The sequence below is a fragment of the Peromyscus californicus genome, unplaced genomic scaffold (genome assembly GCF_007827085.1).
Source record: "Peromyscus californicus insignis strain IS unplaced genomic scaffold, ASM782708v3 Scaffold_7__1_contigs__length_154581171, whole genome shotgun sequence".
NCBI classification, from domain to species: domain Eukaryota; kingdom Metazoa; phylum Chordata; class Mammalia; order Rodentia; family Cricetidae; genus Peromyscus; species Peromyscus californicus.
In genome coordinates this window covers 101,578,619-101,596,568 of record NW_026294595.1, presented here as the reverse complement: position 1 = coordinate 101,596,568, position 17,950 = coordinate 101,578,619, and the positions used below count along the sequence as shown (strand labels likewise).

Sequence of the window (17,950 nt, the reverse complement as noted above, 5' to 3'; positions counted from 1 at the left end):
AATGTGTTGGAGGATTTATTGGTGACTAGAGTTCTGGAAGCCTACAGGGCCTCTCTCTGCATAGCATCAGGCCAGGCTGTGGGGAGGGAGACAGGCTCTTCACACCTTTGCCCGTAAGTGCCTAACCGCCCAAAGCTGACAGCAGAGTGCAGATGCGGTCCAGGGAGAGAGGCTCTGCAGCCGTCTTGTTTCATCTGTGCTTCTTGTGGAACTACACATATGTAGTCTGTGACATAGCCTAGGTCCTTGTCCTTGACAGCATAGGGTCCCACACACTTGAAATGTGAGGGTTTTGTAGTTTAATTTTAAAAATTAATTTTGAAATACAGAGTCTCTTGGGCTTTTGGTTTGATTGGTTGTGTTTTTGGTTTGTCCATTTTTGTTGTTTTTAAAGTTCTAAAGAGAAGGCTAGTCTGCTTCTTTTTGGTTTTTCAAGACAGTGTTTCTCTGTGTAGTTTTGGTGTTTGTCCTGGATCTAGGCCTGGCTGGCCTTGAACTCACAGAGATCCACCTGGCTCTGCCTCCTGAGTGCTGGGATTAAAGGCATGCGCCACCACCGCCCGGCTCCCAGTCTGCATCTTTTATTATTATCATCATCATCATCATCATCATCGTTATTATTTTCAAGATAGGGTTTCCTGGAACTTGCTCTATAGACCAGGCTGACCTTGAACTCAGAGATCCGCCTGACTCTGCCTCCCCAGGGATTAAAGGCGTGTGCTACCACGCCCAGTGCCAGTTCCCTTTTTAAAGCTTTTTTTCCTTACTCTGTAGAGTGTGTGGAAAGGACTTGTGCTCAGCTCAGTGCCAGTGCAAAGGTCCTCACACACAAGACTGCACTCTCCTCACTCACCACCGTCATCCTCCCAGGGCGGCAGAGTTGACTAATGTGCTTCCTAGTGCCTCAGCCTGAGGAGAGGGCTCCCTCAGGCACCAGAGCTGCCAAGCTGACAGATGAAGCTGGGTGACCTAACATTACTAAAGGGGTTCCCCAAGTGCTTGGGGGACTAAGTATGTAAAATGGAACATCTTTTCCACTCTTAGGAGGAACTAAGGCAGTGTCTGGACCCTAATCAGTGAGAGAATGGGAACTAGGATTGTCATGTTGTGTGGCATAAACCATGTGTGAAAAGACCCAAGTCTGGTTCAGAGAATTGTGTCCAGCTCCCAGCTCTGGCATTGTTTGCTTGTTTTTTGAGGCCAAATATCATTGTATAGCCCAGAATCAAACTCAGGATCCTCCTGCCTCATCCTCCCTAGTTCAGGGATTATAGGCATCTGCCACCATACCCAGGCCAGCATTGGTGTTTTGCTGGTCTATGTCATGAGTTTCAGGCCAGCCAGTGCTACATAGGGGAGACTATATCTTTAAAAAAAAAATCCTTGACTTTTCTACCTGTTTTCTTGTCCCTCAGATGGGTAGATTAATATTTACAAGGCACTTTGGAACAGCAAACATATTTGTATAGTTATAAACACTTTGTGAGAAAATTAGGCAACAACACTAAACAAGTCAAAACTTGGTGGTCTCTTAATGACGGGTTTGCTTGGACTTAGAAAGGCTGTTTCTGGAACCAGAGACTCCACATGGTGCCTCACAGCCCTGGAACTGGACCAGGGAATCTATGCCCTGGTACCTTCTGACTTCTGAAGGTACCAGCCATGCATGTGGTACACACACATACATGCAGGTAAAACACCCATACATATAAAATGAAATATAAAAAAACTGAAAAAGAAGGAAGTGATCCTTTGTGGTAGAGGAGGTGGGTAGCATATTTAGTAACATCAGTTTTTTTACATGTAAATTTATGGTTTATATTCTGTGCAATATACATGAACAAATGATTTGTATGTGTTAAAGGGAAGAAGTTATTTCCCTCGGGGACAGCAACGTCCAAACCATGTGCTCCCTTTTATCCATGAAACCTGGAGAATACTCCTATTTCAGTCCCCGGACCATGAAGATGTGGGCTGGCCCAGATCACTGGCGCTTTCGGCCTAGACCCAAGCGTGAGTACTTGTGGGTGGGACTTGAAGACAATGCTGTCCAGCACATACTGCCTGCCAGTCTGCAGTCAGCAGGGAGCAGAGATGCTGCTGGTCTCTGTTCTTTGTGTCTCCTGAGGAGGAGCTAAAGCAGGGGAGCTGAGCCAGCCTCCTGGCTGCACTGTGGTCAATGTTGAGTGGCAAGAGTAAGGCTTAGAGTCTGGAGAACAGGCCTCATGACCTCATTCTGCTTCCTAGTACCAGCACGACGTAAGTGGGGGGACACAAGGGAAGTCCCCTCTAGCCTTCCAGGCTCTGTAAGAAAGTGGAGCATGTACTGATGCATACAGCTAGCATAGCACAGATGTTAAGTTTAGATGGATGTGAGGCCTGTGATTCTGCCATAGTCCACCACTGTAGTGATGCTTAGCCACATGCTGCCTTGTGCTTACCAGGCCATTAGCAGATGTAAGATGAGAACAATGTTGGCATAGAGGTGAAGAGTGCTGTAAACTGTCTCTGTTTCTGCAGAAGACACTGCCTCCTACGTGGAGAACAGAAAGAAGAGTGCAAAGAAAGACTTCGAAATTAATTTTGATGATGATATTGATTTTGATGCATATTTTCAGAAAACAAAGGTTTGTACCAGACATTAGTGCCTTCTGAGATTACTCTGCACTCCTTTTGCCCTTTCAGACAGGGTTTTCAAAAATCACTGTATAGCCTGGTGTGGCATCACATGCCTTTAATCTCAGCACTCATGAGGCAGAGGTTCTCTGAGTTCCAGGCTAGCTGGGGCTACATAGACTCCCTAACAAAAGAAATAAGCAGAAAGTTATTGTATATTTAATTTTTTGTTTTCTAGAGATAGGGTCTCATGTAGCACAGGCTGCCCTCAAACTCTCTATATAGCTGAGGCTGGCCTTAAACTTCTGGTCCTCCTGCCTTTACTCCCCAGATGTGCCCCGGTGCCCAGCTATAACTTTAACTGATAAACTGGGCGGTGGTGGTGCATGCCTTTAATCCTAGCACTTCAGAGGTAGAACCAGGCGGATCTCTTTGAGTTCGGGGCCAGCCTGGTCTACAGAGCAAGATCCAGGACAGGCACCAAAACTACACAGAGAAACCCTGTCTCGAAAAATTAAAAAAAAAAAAAACACCAAACAATTTTAACTAATAAACTAGTACTCTCATTCTCCCTCATCCCTAAGGGACCACTGAGAAATAGTCCCAAAGCCAGTGCCAGGGACAGGCGAGCTTAGAACGTTAGACAGGGTGACACTGTTGCCCAGTCTCATGCCCTCTACAGCCCACGTGGATCTTGAACTCATGACAGGATGCCTGCCTCAGCCTTCTGAGTGTTGCGATTACAGACCTCCTCTCCTGGCCAGCACAGTCACTTCATTATGCTGACCAGAGAATTGCAAGGAGTAGAGTAATGTAATGCCCACACCCTTCCTAAACTCCTTTAGAGTGATGTATATCATTGTTACTAAGAAGGCTTTCTTTTTTTTTAATGACTAGGCTGCTACCACTCTGACCAAGTCCACTTTGGAGAACCAGAATTGCAAAGCCACGACTCTTCCCACAGATTTCCACTATGAAGCTGATACTCTGGTCCAGCTTCACCTCAAACCAGGCATAAGGGTAAGATGGTGCCCCCCTTCCTTTAAGCTGTTGTCTCTTGATGGCCTGTGTGGATCCCGTAGCTTATAGTGTCACTGTTGGGCAGCACCTTGGAGGGAAGGAGGGAGACAAGGAGGAACCCTGGAGGGTAGATGGGTGAGGCAAAGCGAGAGGACTGACTGGAGAGCCGTCACCTGGGGTGCTCTGCCGTGGGTTACACCCAGCTTCCGTAGTCCCACTTTTGCAGAGTCACCTGCAGGAGTAGTTTATAGTTTCCTCGTCATTTTGTCTGTTCCTTACACGTGCTTAAGTTCTTTGTGGAACTAGGGATTGAATTTCCCAAGGAGCATGTCCTAGTTAGGGTTTCTACTGCTGCAACAAAGCACCATACCAAAAAGCAAAAAGTTTATTCAGTTTACACTTCAGCATTGCTGCTCATCACTGAAGGAAGTCAGGACAGGAACTCAAATAGAACAGGAACCTGGAGGCAGGAGCTGATGCAGAGGCCATAATGCTGCTTACTGGCTTGCTCCCCATAGCTTGTTCAGCCTGCTTTCTTACAGAACCCAGGACCACCTACCCAGGGATGGCACCACCCACTCTGGGCTGGGCCCTCTTTCAGTTATCACTAAATGAGAAAATACTTTACAGCTGGATCTCATGGATGCATTTCCTCAACTGAGGCTCCTTCCTCTGATGATTCTAGCTTGTGTCAAGTTGACACACAAAACACGCTGGTACAGCTGACCCCTTGTCAACTTGACACACAAACAAAAAGCCACAACCTTTCCTTTCTTATTCATCTCACATTAATACATAAATAACTTGGGCTGGAGAGATGGCTCAGCTGTTAAGAGCACTGGCTGCTTTTCCAGAGGACCCGAGTTCAATTCCCAGGAACCACATGGTGCTTCACAACTCACAACTATCTATAATGGGATCTGATACCCTCTTCTGACATGCAGGTATTCATGCAGATGGAGCACTCATACACATAAAATAAATAAATCTTAAAAAATGTCCCACAGTTTTTACAAATTCAAACACATTAAAAATTTAATCCCTTTAAAATAGCCAATGTCTTTTATTTTTTATTTTTATTTTTATTTTTTTTTTTACATTTTATGCATTCATTGTTTTGAACTATGTAGATTCGGATGAGGGTCTGAGCTTGGGAGTGCACAGCCTGAGGCAGCCTGGGGCCTTGGATTCCCCTGGAACTGGAGTTGCAGGAGGTTTTCAGATGTCTAACATGGGTGCTGGGAAACAAACTCAGGTTCTCCTCAAGAGCAGTGCACCCTCTGAACTGATGAGCCATTCCTCAGTCCCTGCATTTTATTTATTTATCTTGTGTGTGCATGTGCACATCACAATATTCCTGCCTTGGCCTGGCCAATGTCTTTTAAAATTCAAAGTCTCTCAACTGTGGGCTCTAGTAAAATACTTTACTTCAAGAGGGAAAAATTAGGGCACAGTCACAATCAAATCAAAGCAAAATCAAACTCTAACCGTCCAATATCTTTTGGGTTCCTGCGAAGGGCTTCGGTCACTTCTCCGGCTCTGCCCTCTGCAGCACACACAGCTCATCTCCTAGGCCCCAGCTGGCTCCACTCCACTGCTGCTGCTGTCCTTGGTTGTCTTCCCATGGTACTGGCATCTCCAAAACGCTGGGGTCTTCTGCTGCAACTGGGCTGCACTCTCACCAGTAGCCTCTCATAGACTGTCTTCATGGTACCAAGCCTCAGCTTCTCTGTATGACCCCTTCAGTCCTCAGTCTTCAACTGCCACTGAGGCTGCACCTTCACCAGTGGCCTCTCCAGGCCTCTAAGAGTGCCAATCCCCAGCTGCTCTCCATGACCCCTTCAAAACCAGTACTACATGGGTGACTCTTACACTACCAAGTTTGGCCGCCAGCGTAAGGTACCGCCTCAGCTGCTTCTGGAACACAGCTTCTGTGTGCTGACTCTCAGGAAACACTTCCCAGAAGATTTCACCACAATGATGTTCTCTTCTTAATCACAACTCAATTCTCAACTTTAGCCGACCAGCATCAACTATCCCAGTAAAGCGAAGTTTCACCTTTAGTAGTTCTGGTATCTTGTTAATCACAGCTAATTCTTCAGCCCCAACAAACCAGAATGACAGAATCTTAAATCAAAATAGCAAACGGTCCTAATAGAGTCTTTAAATGTCCCTCTGAAACTTCACAAGCCTGGCCTCCATCTTCTGCACTGCTCTCAACATTCTTATCTTCCAAGCTCCCACAGAGCTCTTAACACTCAATGGCTTTAACAGCCCAAAGTTCCAAAGTCTTTCCACAGTCCTCCCCAAAACATGGTCAGGTCTGTCACAGCAATACCCCACTCCTGGAACCAACTTGTTTTAGGGTTTCTATTGCTGCAGCAAAACACCGTCACCAAGAAGTTGGAAGGAAAGGTTTCAGCTTATATTTCCACAGTGCTGTTCATCACCAAATGAAGTCAGGACAGGAACTCTAGCAGGGCAAGATCCTAGAGGCAGGAGCTGATACACAGGCCATGGAGGGGTGCTACTTACTGTCTTGCTTAACCTGCTTTGTTAGAGAATCCAGGACCACCAGCCTAAGGATGGCACCACTCACCATGGGCTGCGCCCTCCCCTTTAGATTACCAATTGAGAAAACGTCTTACAGCTGGATCTCATGGAGGCATTTCCTCCACTGAGGCTCCTTCCTCTCTGATGACTAGCTGTGTCAAGTTGACACACAAAACCAGCCAATATAGAGCATTTTCTAGCTTCGTTTGTTTTCTTTTGAGACAATGTTCACTTTGTGGCTCAGGCTGGCCTTGAACTCACTACATATTCCTAACTTGCCTCAAACTTGGGATCATCATGCTTCATCACTTTCAAGGACCAGGACTCCAGTTGGGCACCACTATGTTCAGTTCATAATTTTAATGATATACATATATTTTCCTGAATTCACCAATATGCTACACTCTGCTTATACAGACTGACCAATAGTGTTCACTTAACAGAAATGCAGAGGAGACAGAGCTGCAGCAGTACTGTGAACTGCAGCTGTGGCCACAGCAGAGATTGCTGTGCTCAAGGCACAGACAGCCTGATATGGAATGGCGGAGCAGGGCTGAGACACAGCCACACAGCGGAGCCTCTTGGATGGCCACCCTCCCTGTAGCCTTTCCTACGAACTTTCAGTAGGCTAGCCAAGGTGGCCATTTGCACATTCAGGGTGCAGGGGGATAAAGCTGTCTGTGTTGTTCCCTGTGGAAGAAGGAACTGTGGTTCTTATGTTTCGAATGGCGGTCCCCATGAGAGGCAGACAGCCAAGCAGCAGGAGCTTGAGTTCCCTTTTTCTTCAGTGGAGCTACACCCTGAAAAGGACACTGGAAACCTGGCAGGGGGCAAGCTAACACATACACAGAGCAGGGTGTTCCAGTGGAGAAGAACTTACTGTGTCGTATGAGAAACTGTGGAGGAATGTGGGCCACTTCATAACCTTCTAAATGTTTGATATTATTTTTGAATTTGTATTATAAAAATATTGTTTTAATAAAGTATAGGATTATATTAGGATAGTCAAGAAAGCGTTGTAAGCTCAACGCATCTCCAGCCATTCCCCTCAACTCCAAGATGTGCATCCCAAGTCCAGACCACTGGTGTAAGAGCTGCAGATGTTTGAGGGCTGTAGTTACTGAGCACTTCCAAAGGGAGCACAGTTCTGTGAGGCTTTGGAAGGTTGAATGGGGACTCACGTATAATTAGGAGAAAGAGCTGGCTGCTTCTGTTTTTGCTGTGTAGTGAGCAGTGGTTGCCCCAGCAAGAGGACAGCAGCCTAATTGTGTGTGTGTGTGTGCGCGCGTGCGCACGCGCGCGTGCACTGGAACAGAGGTAGATGTTGGGTGTCTCCCTTGTGTGTACTGTGTGGGAACATGCGCATGAGTACCGCACAGTACATGTGTGGAGGTCAGAGGACAACTTTTAGGAGTCCGTTTTCTCCTCCTACCATACTGGACCTGGGGATTGGACTTAGGTTGTCAGACTTGGTAGCGAGCCCCTTCCCCACTGAGGCTTCCTCCTGGCTCCACCTCTCTTTTCTGAGACAGTCTCCCATTGCACCCTGTGATCGCCAGTTGGCTAAACTGGCTGGCGAGCAGAGTTCTAGGGATCCATCTCTCTGCTTTCCAGACCTAGGGTTAGATGCTTAGGCCCTCGTGCTTGCAAGGCAGGCACCGTACGGAGTCCTCTCCCCAGCCCCAACAGGCTGCCTCTACAATAAGGAAATGAGTTCTTAGCAGGATTGTTCAAGTACAGTTGAATTTCTTTCAGAAAGCTGTAGGTAAGGTGGTCAGCTTTTGTTTTTAAATAAAACTCAGAAGATGCAGTTGCAGATGAGATGAGGAAATGTTTTGGTTTTGGGGGTGAGCAGAGACTCTGTGCCCTGTGCCTTGTGTCGTTCTGTGCAGTGGAGACTCAGTTGGACTGTAGGCTGCTAGGATCCTTGCTCTAGGGTCAGTCATTTCCTTCTAGACTATGCTAGAAATTGAGCATAGGAAACAAGCCTGATATCCCCAACTTTGTCCAGTAGCTGCTTTTCTAGAAAATTATTTTTGTATCCTCCCCCACCCTTTATTCTAGTTACTCAAGATGGGCCAGGACCAGAAGGCAAAGACTGAGCACTATGAGGAAATCGAAGACTATGACTACAACAACCCTAACGATACCTCCAACTTCTGCCCTGGACTTGAGGTAAGGGAAGAAGAGCTCTCACCTCTCCCAGACGGAGGGTGGTCTCTTCCCTGGTTTCCATTGCCCCTTTTGGATGCAGACAGCTGTAGGAGTCCTCAGTCTAATGGGGCTTTTCTGGGTGCACAGTCTGTCTCAGTATAGACCACTGAACAGTGCTGAGAAATGAGCTCAGTGCGGCCGCTTTACGCATACACTGGGTTCAGGAAGCAGTGGACACCCTGTGTGAATGAGTTGACCTGTGGATGGAGTCTTTGGCCTGTACAACATAGCACTAATCCTGGCTGCTGTGGGATTCCCAAGGAATAGAACTACACTTCTGTTCTTAGGAGCTAATATTTGGCCGTGAGACAAAACACATAGGCATGTGAAAGGTGGTGTGGTCTAGTGGGACCAAGAACAGTCTGGAAGTGTTTATCAGAAGGACTTGTACAAGTCACTGCTCATCTTCAGACCTTGGTTGGTTCTACATCATTCCTGTTTCTCATTGTGAGTCCACTGAAGAAACAGCAGTTAAAAGTGATGGGGAGGAGGACAGACGCCTGACCCGCATGTGGGGAGGAAAGAACTGGCAGGCACGGGTTCTGGTTCTGTCCTTCCTGGGGAGAGGCAGACTGTTGTGCTTTAATGGGGGCTGGCTTACAGTTCAGGGGTTTAGTCCATTACCATCATGGTGGGAAGCATGGTGGCATGCAGGCAGACATGGTGCTGGAGAGGTAGCTGAGAGTTCTACATCTGGATGGCAGGAGCAGGAAGAGATGGGGGAGGGGGATAGAACCCAATACCTCACAGGTACTGTGTGCGTGCTCTCCTGCTGAGCTGTTTGCCCAGCTCCTGCTCTGTGCTCTTGTCTACTAAGCAAAGGTGACACTGGTCTCTGTGGTCATTGTACTCCTTAAGCTCACGCTTCAGAAATCTGAGGCTGATGACAGATGCCTGTCTCTAGGTTTATTTATGTGAGCAGGAAGAAGCGAGGTGAGCACTCCACCTTGGCGCTCACTTAGTGGATTCTCAGGTGATCTCTGCTTGCTTTGTGTACATGGACTCTTTCTGGTGATTTCTAAGCTCCATTGACAGCTTCTGCCAAACTTGAGGCCGTTGTTTCCTTGCCCAGGCTGCTGACAGTGACTATGAAGAGTCAGATGATTTATTTTCGGAACCAGTTAGAACCTTTGACCTCGAATCTGATCCTTGCTGTACGCAGAAGAATGTACAGGAGAATGGTCACATTTCTTCTGAAAGCCAAGGAGCAGATATCACAACTTACGGAGAGTCGAACTTGGTGGCTGAGCCTCAGAAGGTGAGGAGGAAGCAGCTGGGACTGTGTGGTTTCCCGGAAATCTGTTTAATGCCTCATGTGGGAGTCCCATCAGCCTGCACTCCGCCTGCTCTCTCTTTCCATCTTAACTTGCTGCTCTCCAGGCAGCTGAGTTGTAGACAGGGTTGAGCTGCTGCTGGTTAGTTACATGGTCACGTAGAGCTGACATCTTTCCAAATACAATTTGTATTTACTTGTGCAGTGTTGAGAGTCAAACCTGGGCCATAAGTAGGAGTGGATTGATCGTGCCAATAAAGTACATGAATGAAGGCTGCAGCAGGGAGCATGTCTTTACATGCTGCTTCATGAGCTTAGCTGTGTGCCTCCTAGAAACCTTGGCCAGATTGATTTTATTGTTCAACATCTGTATGTCCTACACCAAGTGCCAGACTTGGTGCTACCTAATATTTTATCTGCGCATCTCTTTACACTGGAATTCTTAGTCTTAATGTAAATTACTTCTAATTAAAAAGAAGTTAGGATCTGGGAGTGGAGCTTTGTTGGTGGAGTGTTTACCTAGCTATATGAAGCCCTGGTTCAGTCCCGCACTGGCTCTTTAAATTCTGGCTCATTAAAATTGGGCATCGTGGTACACACTTATAATCCCAGCACTGAAGCTTGGAGGCAAGTGGATCAGAAGTTCAAGATCTACATAGGAAGTCAAGGCCAGCCTTGGCTATATGAGACCCTATCTTTTTTTTTTTTTTTTTTGGTTTTTCGAGACATGGTTTCTCTGTGTAGCTTTGCACCTTTCCTGGATCTTGCTCTGTAGACCAGGCTGGCCTCGAACTCACAGAGATCCACCTGCCTCTGCCTCCTGAGTGCTGGGATTAAAGGTGTATGCCACCACCGCCCAGCGAGACCCTATCTTAAAAACCAACCAAACAACAAAATACAAAAGGTAAAAACAAAAAGGATTTTTTTTTTTTTTTTTTTTTTGGAGGGGAGAGGGGTTCCTTTTTTGTTTTGTTTTTTAAGGCAATCTTACATTGTAGCTTGGAACTTAGTATGTAGATCGGGCTGGTCTCAAACTCACAGAGATCCAGTTGCCTCTGAGTGCTGGGAACAAAGGTGTGCGCCACTATGCCTGGCCTGGATTCCTTCTTGATTTCCAACTTTTTCATTCCAGACTTTTGTTTTTACGGTCAGTTGATGTTTTTCTTCTGCCCAATTCTGCTTTGCTATTCCTGTTTCAGGTGAATAAAATAGAAATCCATTACGCCAAGACGGCCAAGAAGATGGACATGAAGAAGCTGAAGCAGAGCATGTGGGGCCTGCTGACAGAGTTCTCCAGAAAGGAGGCTGACACAGAGGTGAGGACAGCACTCGTGTTCTCTGGGTGTCCCGTGTGGGAGGGGAGAGCTGAGGTCTACAGCCCATGAACCCTCAGTGTTGTCCATGGCCCCAAAGCAGAGAGATGCAGTCACAGTTTAAGAAAGACATCACGCCTCTGTGACAGAGATTGTCCCAGCAGAGGAGCGGGCAGGTCACATGAAAGCTGATACACGTGGCAAACTAGTGCCTTTGGCTGTTGTCTTACCTTACTGGTAATGAAATGTGCTTCTGCCTTAGCAACTGAATGCTTCCAGTATTGACGAGCATTTGGAGTACGTACCCAGTAGCAACTTAAGGTGAAACATGACTTTTGCAAACTAAACTGTGTGACTACCTTAAAAGTGTCAGAAAGGGTTGTAAGTTTTGAGCTGATGTTCTGATTTGGGATGTTGTTCTCAACAAGAGCACTGGAAAAGTAATCACTCGGCCAGATTCTTTCTCCTGAGTGTAAGGCGAACCCTGAGTAAGTGGCTGTTCAGACCCATCCTGTTCTACAAACTCCACACACACCTTCTACTGGCTAAGCAATGAGATTCATGGTTATTGAGGACCCTAAGCTGCATGGTCTTGGCTGTATCAGAGAAAGCCTCAGTCCCTGTATCAGTGCGTACTGTAACAAACAGCAGAGACACTCCTCTCAGAGAAAAGACACGTACATCGGCTCAGTCTTAGAGGTGCAGGCTGCAGTGGGCGGCTGCCATTGCTTTGGTCTTGGAGTAGTACTTTACAGGAGCACAAATAGGGTCTGATCACTTGTATCGTGGCTAGAATATGAAAGAAAGAACAAGGGCATATGGTCCACTATCCACAGTCACACCTCGGTGACCTGATTACCTCTCTTTAAAATTCTAGCACCTCAGCCAGGCGTGGTGGTGCATGCCAGAGGCAGGTGGACCTCTGTGGGTTCATACATAGAAAGACCCTGTCTCAAACAAACAACAACAAAAAACAAGACAAAAATTCCAGCACCTCTTAAGAGTGCCTAGGTGGAGACCAAACTAAAACATCTCCTAAGGTCTTTTAGAAATATTTAAAAAGGGCTGGAGAGATGGCTCAGCGGTTAAGAGCACTGGCTGCTCTGCCAGAGGTCCTGAGTTCAATTCCCAGCAACCACATGGTGGCTCACAACCATCTGTAATGCGATCTGGTGCCCTCTCCTGGCCTGCAGGGATACATGCAGACAGGAAATTGTATACATAAGAAATAAATAAATCTTTAAAAAAAAAGAAATATTTAAAAAAACAAAAAACAAGAATTTATCTTTGCTTCATTCAGTACACTTTTCTTTATTGAATGTACAGTTTTGCAAGTTTTTATTGTTTCAAGCATGAACTTAAGTGTTCAAACCATATTTTTTTTGTTTGTTTTTTTTTTTTTTGGTTAGGCAAACCACAGTGTCAATGGCAAAGAAGGGGCCCCTGAGGAGGTGGCTGATGAGAAGATGCTCAGTGGACTCACGAAGGACCTGCAGAAGAGGTGTGGTGCGGACAGACAGAGGGCTGGGGGTGCATTTCCCCTCTGCGTTCTGGCCAGCGTCTTGGTGGGACTTTTAGCATGACAGGCCCACTGCCCACAGCTGCTTTGTGTGACCACCGGAAGGAGCTGTGTCTGCCCTATGTGTGAATAAGCTGTAAAAAGCGCTTCCCTGTTTGAGTGGCTGGAACAGTCTAGGAGACATTTTATTTCCAAATACAAACTAGAAAAACCTGCTTGCAAATGCATTTGTTTATAAAGCCTGGGGAATCCTTTGTTCCTCCATAGTTTTTAGGTGTGTGTGTGTGTGTGTGTGTGTGTGATTCCTACCTGACGGAGGATCCCTGTTCTCTCAGTTACATGACCTACTCAGTGCTTGTACCTTTCTTTCCAGGCTGCCCCCACTCATGGCTCAGAATCTCTCCATACCCCTGGCTTTTGCTTGTCTTCTGCATTTAGCCAATGAAAAGGTAGGTTATTCGAGTAAGTACAGGAGTGTTTGAATCTGCCTTTTCCTGCCAGCTCACTAGAGATTTTATAGCAAGCAGATCTTCCAAGAGTCACCACACAGTGGGTAAGAGCCTGTAATCCTATTCAGAGGGCCTGAGTTCAGTTCCCAGCACCCATACCCATATTGGGCAATGCACAACTCTTGTAACTTCAACTCAGGGGGATCTGACACCCCTTCTTCTGGCCTTACACACACACACACACACACACACACACACACACACACCTAGACACACAAATGACTAAAATTAAAAAAAACTTTTTTCTTTATTTTTTTTTTTTGTTTTTTGTTTTGTTTTTTGAGACATGGTTTCTCTATGTAGCTCTGACTGTCCTGGAACTCACTCTGTAGACTGGGCTGGTCTCGAACTCACAGAGATCTGCCTCCTGAGTGCTAGGATTAAAGGTGTGCACCACCGCCACCTAGCTTAAAAAAAAAGAAAGAAAAAGAAAAAGCTTACGGGGGCAGAGGTGGGGGGCACATGCCCCCTCTCTGTGGTTAAGGGAGATGGCAGTGAGGGTGTTTCTGTGGGGTTCCTGATAGAAACATCAGATGCCAAGAACCCGAAGAAAGGCTGAAAATCTAACTGGGTGACTGGGGAGACTGTTAACAAGAAAGTTAGTGGGCACTGGCCATAAGTCCCCATTTGGAGTAGGAGTGTTCCTACTCAGGTTCCCAGCTCTGGCAGCTCCGCTCCCTTCCCCTGGTTATGGTTCAGGCTTTAGAGGATCGACTTGTTCTTGTTGTGATCAAGGCTCCCATTTGGAGTCCTCAAGAGGCCTTATTATCTGAAGAATGCAATATGGCCACAGCTCATACCCTGTCAGGCTGAGTATGAGATTGGACTTGGAATATTTTGACATTTCCTAAGATCAGAGTTCTGTGATGACTCAGACCTTAGCAATCTCAAGGAAAACATTGCCCAAACACTTCATCCCACACCTTGATCTTCCTTCTTACTCTTTTTTTATTTGTTTTTATTTTTTGTGCATTGCTTTGCCTGCATGAATGTCTGTGAGGGTGTAGGATCCCCTGGAGCTAGAGTTACAGACACAGCTGTGAGTGTGGTGATATGTTGTGTACTCTAATAAAGCTTGCGTGAGGATTAGAGGACAGAGCCAGCCACTAGATAAGACATAGAGGTCAGGCAGTGGTGGCACACACCGTTAATCCTATCACTCTGGAGGTAGAGATCCGTCTGGATCTCTGTGAGTTCAAGGCTACACTGGGAACAGAGGGCAGTGGTGGCATACATCTTTAATCCCAGGAAGTGATGTCTGGGCAGAGAAAGGTATATAAGGCATGAGGAAACAGGAACTCAGTCTCTTAAGGCAGAGAATTTCGTAGAGGTAAGAACTAGTGGCTGCTGCTCTGTTTCTCTGATCGTTCAGCTTTCACCCTGATATCTGGCTCTGGGTTTTTTATTAAAAGACCATCTAAGATTCGAACAACATGTGAGTTGGCATGTGGGTGCTGGGAATTGAACCTAGGTCCCCCGGAAGAGCAACCAGTGCTCTTAACCACTGAGCCATCTCTCCAGCCTTGTTCTTACTCTTAGTCAATCCTATGTGGACCCTGTCTGTCACTCTAGTTAGTGACCTCCCTCAGATGTGCTGTGTGGTGGGGCTTAGGATTCAGGATAGATGTAGTTCCCTCTCTCCTCTGCCACTGTAGCCAGCAGCAAAAACTCAGAGTCTGGAAGCACCTTCTCCCGTGCTAGAGACGTGACTTAGGGCCTTACATGTTAGGCAAGTGCTCTTGCACTGAGCTAAGTCCCTCTGCTCTCACAGCGTGTAGAAGCTGAGCTACAGCCACCAGGAAGGTGTGGTAGGGAAGAGAGTACCAACACATCTCACTGCTGCACCTTGGCGGGGGGAGTGCCAAGTACCAACACATCTCACTGCTGCACCTTGCGGGGGGGGGGGGGTGCCAAGTACCAACACATCTCACCGCTGCACCTTGGGGGGTGCCGAGTACCAACACATCTCACTGCTGCACCTTGGGAGGGGGGCGTGCCGAGTACCAACACATCTCACTGCTGCACCTTGGGTGGGGTGCCAAGTACCAACACATCTCACCGCTGCACCTTTGGGGGTGGGGGGTGGGGGGGTGCCGAGTACCAACACATCTCACCGCTGCACCTTGGGGGGTGGGGGGTGGGGGGGTGCCGAGTACCAGCACATCTCACCGCTGCACCTTGGGGTGGGGGTGGGGGTGGAGAAAAGACAGGAAGGCTTGACAGTCAGCCAGCCCTAGGGAAACAGCTGCCTGAGGTGAAGATGGGAGTTGAGATGGTTGCTGAGCAGAGGTGGGAAGGGCAGCTGTCAGGGATGTAACAGCAGGGGGATGGGGGGATGGACCTGTGGAGGGAGGCGGCCAGACAGGTGACTTGTGTGTGCCAAGGCTCCTGGTGGCCTCCCCCACTGCATCTCTTAGCTCCCTAGGGGCAGATGGCCTGGTTCTTCAGCTTCTGTGGGAGTTGCCGCCACCACCTGGTGAAAAGCAGCTTTGTACAAACTATTTGCCATGAGATGGTTTTTCTTGTAGTGATGAAACCTCATTCTCTGTAGTCACCTTGTCTCCTCGACTAAAATTGTCTCAGGATTTGGTTGCCAGTCTATCAAAGCCTGTGTGTTTCTTATCTTCCCTCAGAATCTGAAGCTAGAAGGCACAGAGGATCTTTCTGATGTTCTTGTGATGCAAGGAGACTGAGTCCACTTTGAGATGTCTGCAGTGGGAGGCCCATTGCGTCCTAGAGGCGGTGGAGAGATGCTGGGGTTGTAGTGTGGCTGTAGCCGGCAACTACCACAGTGATGTGGCTCTCCCCTCTTGCCACCTCAGCTTGAATGCCAAGCTCTGAAGCTCCATGCTAATGGAAATTTCCACATGGGTAACCCTCCACCTAGGAGAAGGGAGCTTATTGGTCTGGAGTATAAAGATAGTCTTCTTTATATCCTTGTGCTTCTTCTGGTCACTAGAATCTACTTTCCACTCTGTACTGTTGTGGAGAATAGAAGCTTCTCACTGTCTTTAAAGAGTTCTCTAGTCCATGTACATAAAATGTATCACTTGTAAACTTAATTGTATATAATGTTCAAAAATAAAACCATTCTGGTACAGTGTGAGTGCCCAGTAGACATTCAGTATTAATCAAACCTGGTTACTCCCCTCAGCTATCCAGGATGCCACGCCCACAGGGAAGGGGATGCGCAGAGCAGGAGGAGAAAGAATGCCTGTTTGGAGATCAGGTCTGTTATAAGCACCTATGATGCTGTGGGAGGGGTGGCAAGGGTAAAGATGATATATAAGTGTTCTCTTGTCCTTCTGACTTCATTTAGCTTCAGCACTGCTGTGAGGAACACAGGAGGGGCTTGGTTGTTTGAGGGATGGGCCTTGAGTTTGCCTCCGGGGTCTCTTGCAGCCACCTTGCTGCTGCGCTGCCGTAGTAGTCACAGGCTGAGCAGTGACTCACTGACCCCCTCCTTGTCATACACACCTTCATTCCTAATCTTCATTCCTAGTCACCAGCAAGTTCAGACTCCTATTGCCTGCCCTGGGGACTGCAGAGGCCTCCTTTCTGTCTTCTGTATCCACACTCCAGGGCCACACAGAGTTACACTTGTTTATGCTGTGGAATGTTTGTCTAACGGTACAAAGATGTGTTGCATTCTTTTATGTTGCATTTGTTTAACTGTGAAGCTGTGTTACTTTGCCTGCCTAAAACCTGATTGGTCTAATGAAGAGCTGAATGGCCAATAGCAAGGCAGGAGAAAGGATAGGCAGGGCTGGCAGGAGAGAGAATAAATAGGGGAAATCTAGGGAAGAAGGAGAAGAGTGAGGAGTGAGAAAAGGAGAGGGTCCAGCCACAGAGTAAGAAGGAAAAACAAAACAACCAAACAAAAAAAAAAAAAACATAGAATAAAGAGAGGTAAAAAGCTCAGAGGCAAACATAGTTAGAGAGAAACAGGATAATTACGTTAGAAAAGCTGGCTAGAAACAAGCCAAGCTAAAGCTGGGCATTCATAAGTAAGAATAAGTCTCCATGTATTTATTTGGGAGCTGGGTGGCAGACCCCCAAAGAGAAAAAAAAATACATAAAGGTTGTTTGCAGTGTGCCCAAGATCCCTATTACTTACTGTCCAAGTTAGCATCTGGGGTGATGGGCAAGAAGCAAGAGTGTGCAGTTGTTATTCTTTTGGTTTTCGAGACAGGGTTTCTCTGTGTAGCTTTGCACCTTTCCTGGAACTCCCTTTGTAGACCATGCTGGCCTCAAACTCACAGAGATCCACCTGCCTCTGCCTCCCAAGTGCTGGGATTAAAGGCGTGCGCCACCACCGCCTGGCCAGTTGTTATTCTTATAACTTGCTCTAAGCCCTAACAGTCTCTTGCCCTGCGTAACTTCCTCGGGAGATGTGAATAGACTTCTGTTCATCCAGGTTAGGTGCTGATGCTAGACCACCCGTCTTGATTGAAGCAGTGAGTCCGTCAGGTTATGGGGTCATGGTTGACAGAGGGTGCACCATCTAGAAGCTGGTAGCTTACAAAGGCTGCATCCCTGCTGCTCCCTGCTCAGCTTGTAGGTAGCTCCATCAGTTTCTAGTGTAGCAATTGTCCTGCTTTGTATGGCAGAGCCTTGGGAGTCAGGAAACGGTAATGCGAGCTTCTTGAGTCTTGTGAGCCTCACTAAGGGAATGTTTCAACATGGAGAAGAGAGCCACACACTCTGCTCCCCCCCAAATGTGCTTTCTAAATTACGTTCAAAATAGTGCCTGCTCCACTTAGCTCCACCGGAAGGTCTCAGAGATTATGAATATGCTGTAGTGGGAACAGCTGGGTCCTGTTTCCCACACCAGGAGGCACCAGTTCTTTCTCAACTTTTGGTCTGTAGCTAGGACTGGCCAAACCCTTTCCTTACCAGTCCATCACTATAGCAGGACAGCTTACGTTTTTCC

The 17,950-nt window shown here is 47.2% G+C and overlaps 1 protein-coding gene across 1 annotated transcript in view; it reads left to right on the top strand.

The window, feature by feature from the left end:
- The window catches only part of Ncaph (non-SMC condensin I complex subunit H), a 29,351-nt gene extending 13,231 nt beyond the window's left edge, over positions 1-16,120 (top strand). The window contains exons 10-18 of the mRNA XM_052724084.1: positions 1,865-2,013; positions 2,521-2,627; positions 3,514-3,636; positions 8,254-8,364; positions 9,476-9,661; positions 10,876-10,992; positions 12,399-12,490; positions 12,882-12,957; positions 15,651-16,120. Of these exons, the coding sequence (XP_052580044.1) occupies positions 1,865-2,013; positions 2,521-2,627; positions 3,514-3,636; positions 8,254-8,364; positions 9,476-9,661; positions 10,876-10,992; positions 12,399-12,490; positions 12,882-12,957; positions 15,651-15,710 (1,021 nt within the window). The 3' untranslated portion in view covers positions 15,711-16,120. The remainder of the gene's footprint in view (positions 1-1,864; positions 2,014-2,520; positions 2,628-3,513; positions 3,637-8,253; positions 8,365-9,475; positions 9,662-10,875; positions 10,993-12,398; positions 12,491-12,881; positions 12,958-15,650) is intronic.
- Positions 16,121-17,950: the final 1,830 nt, after the last annotated feature.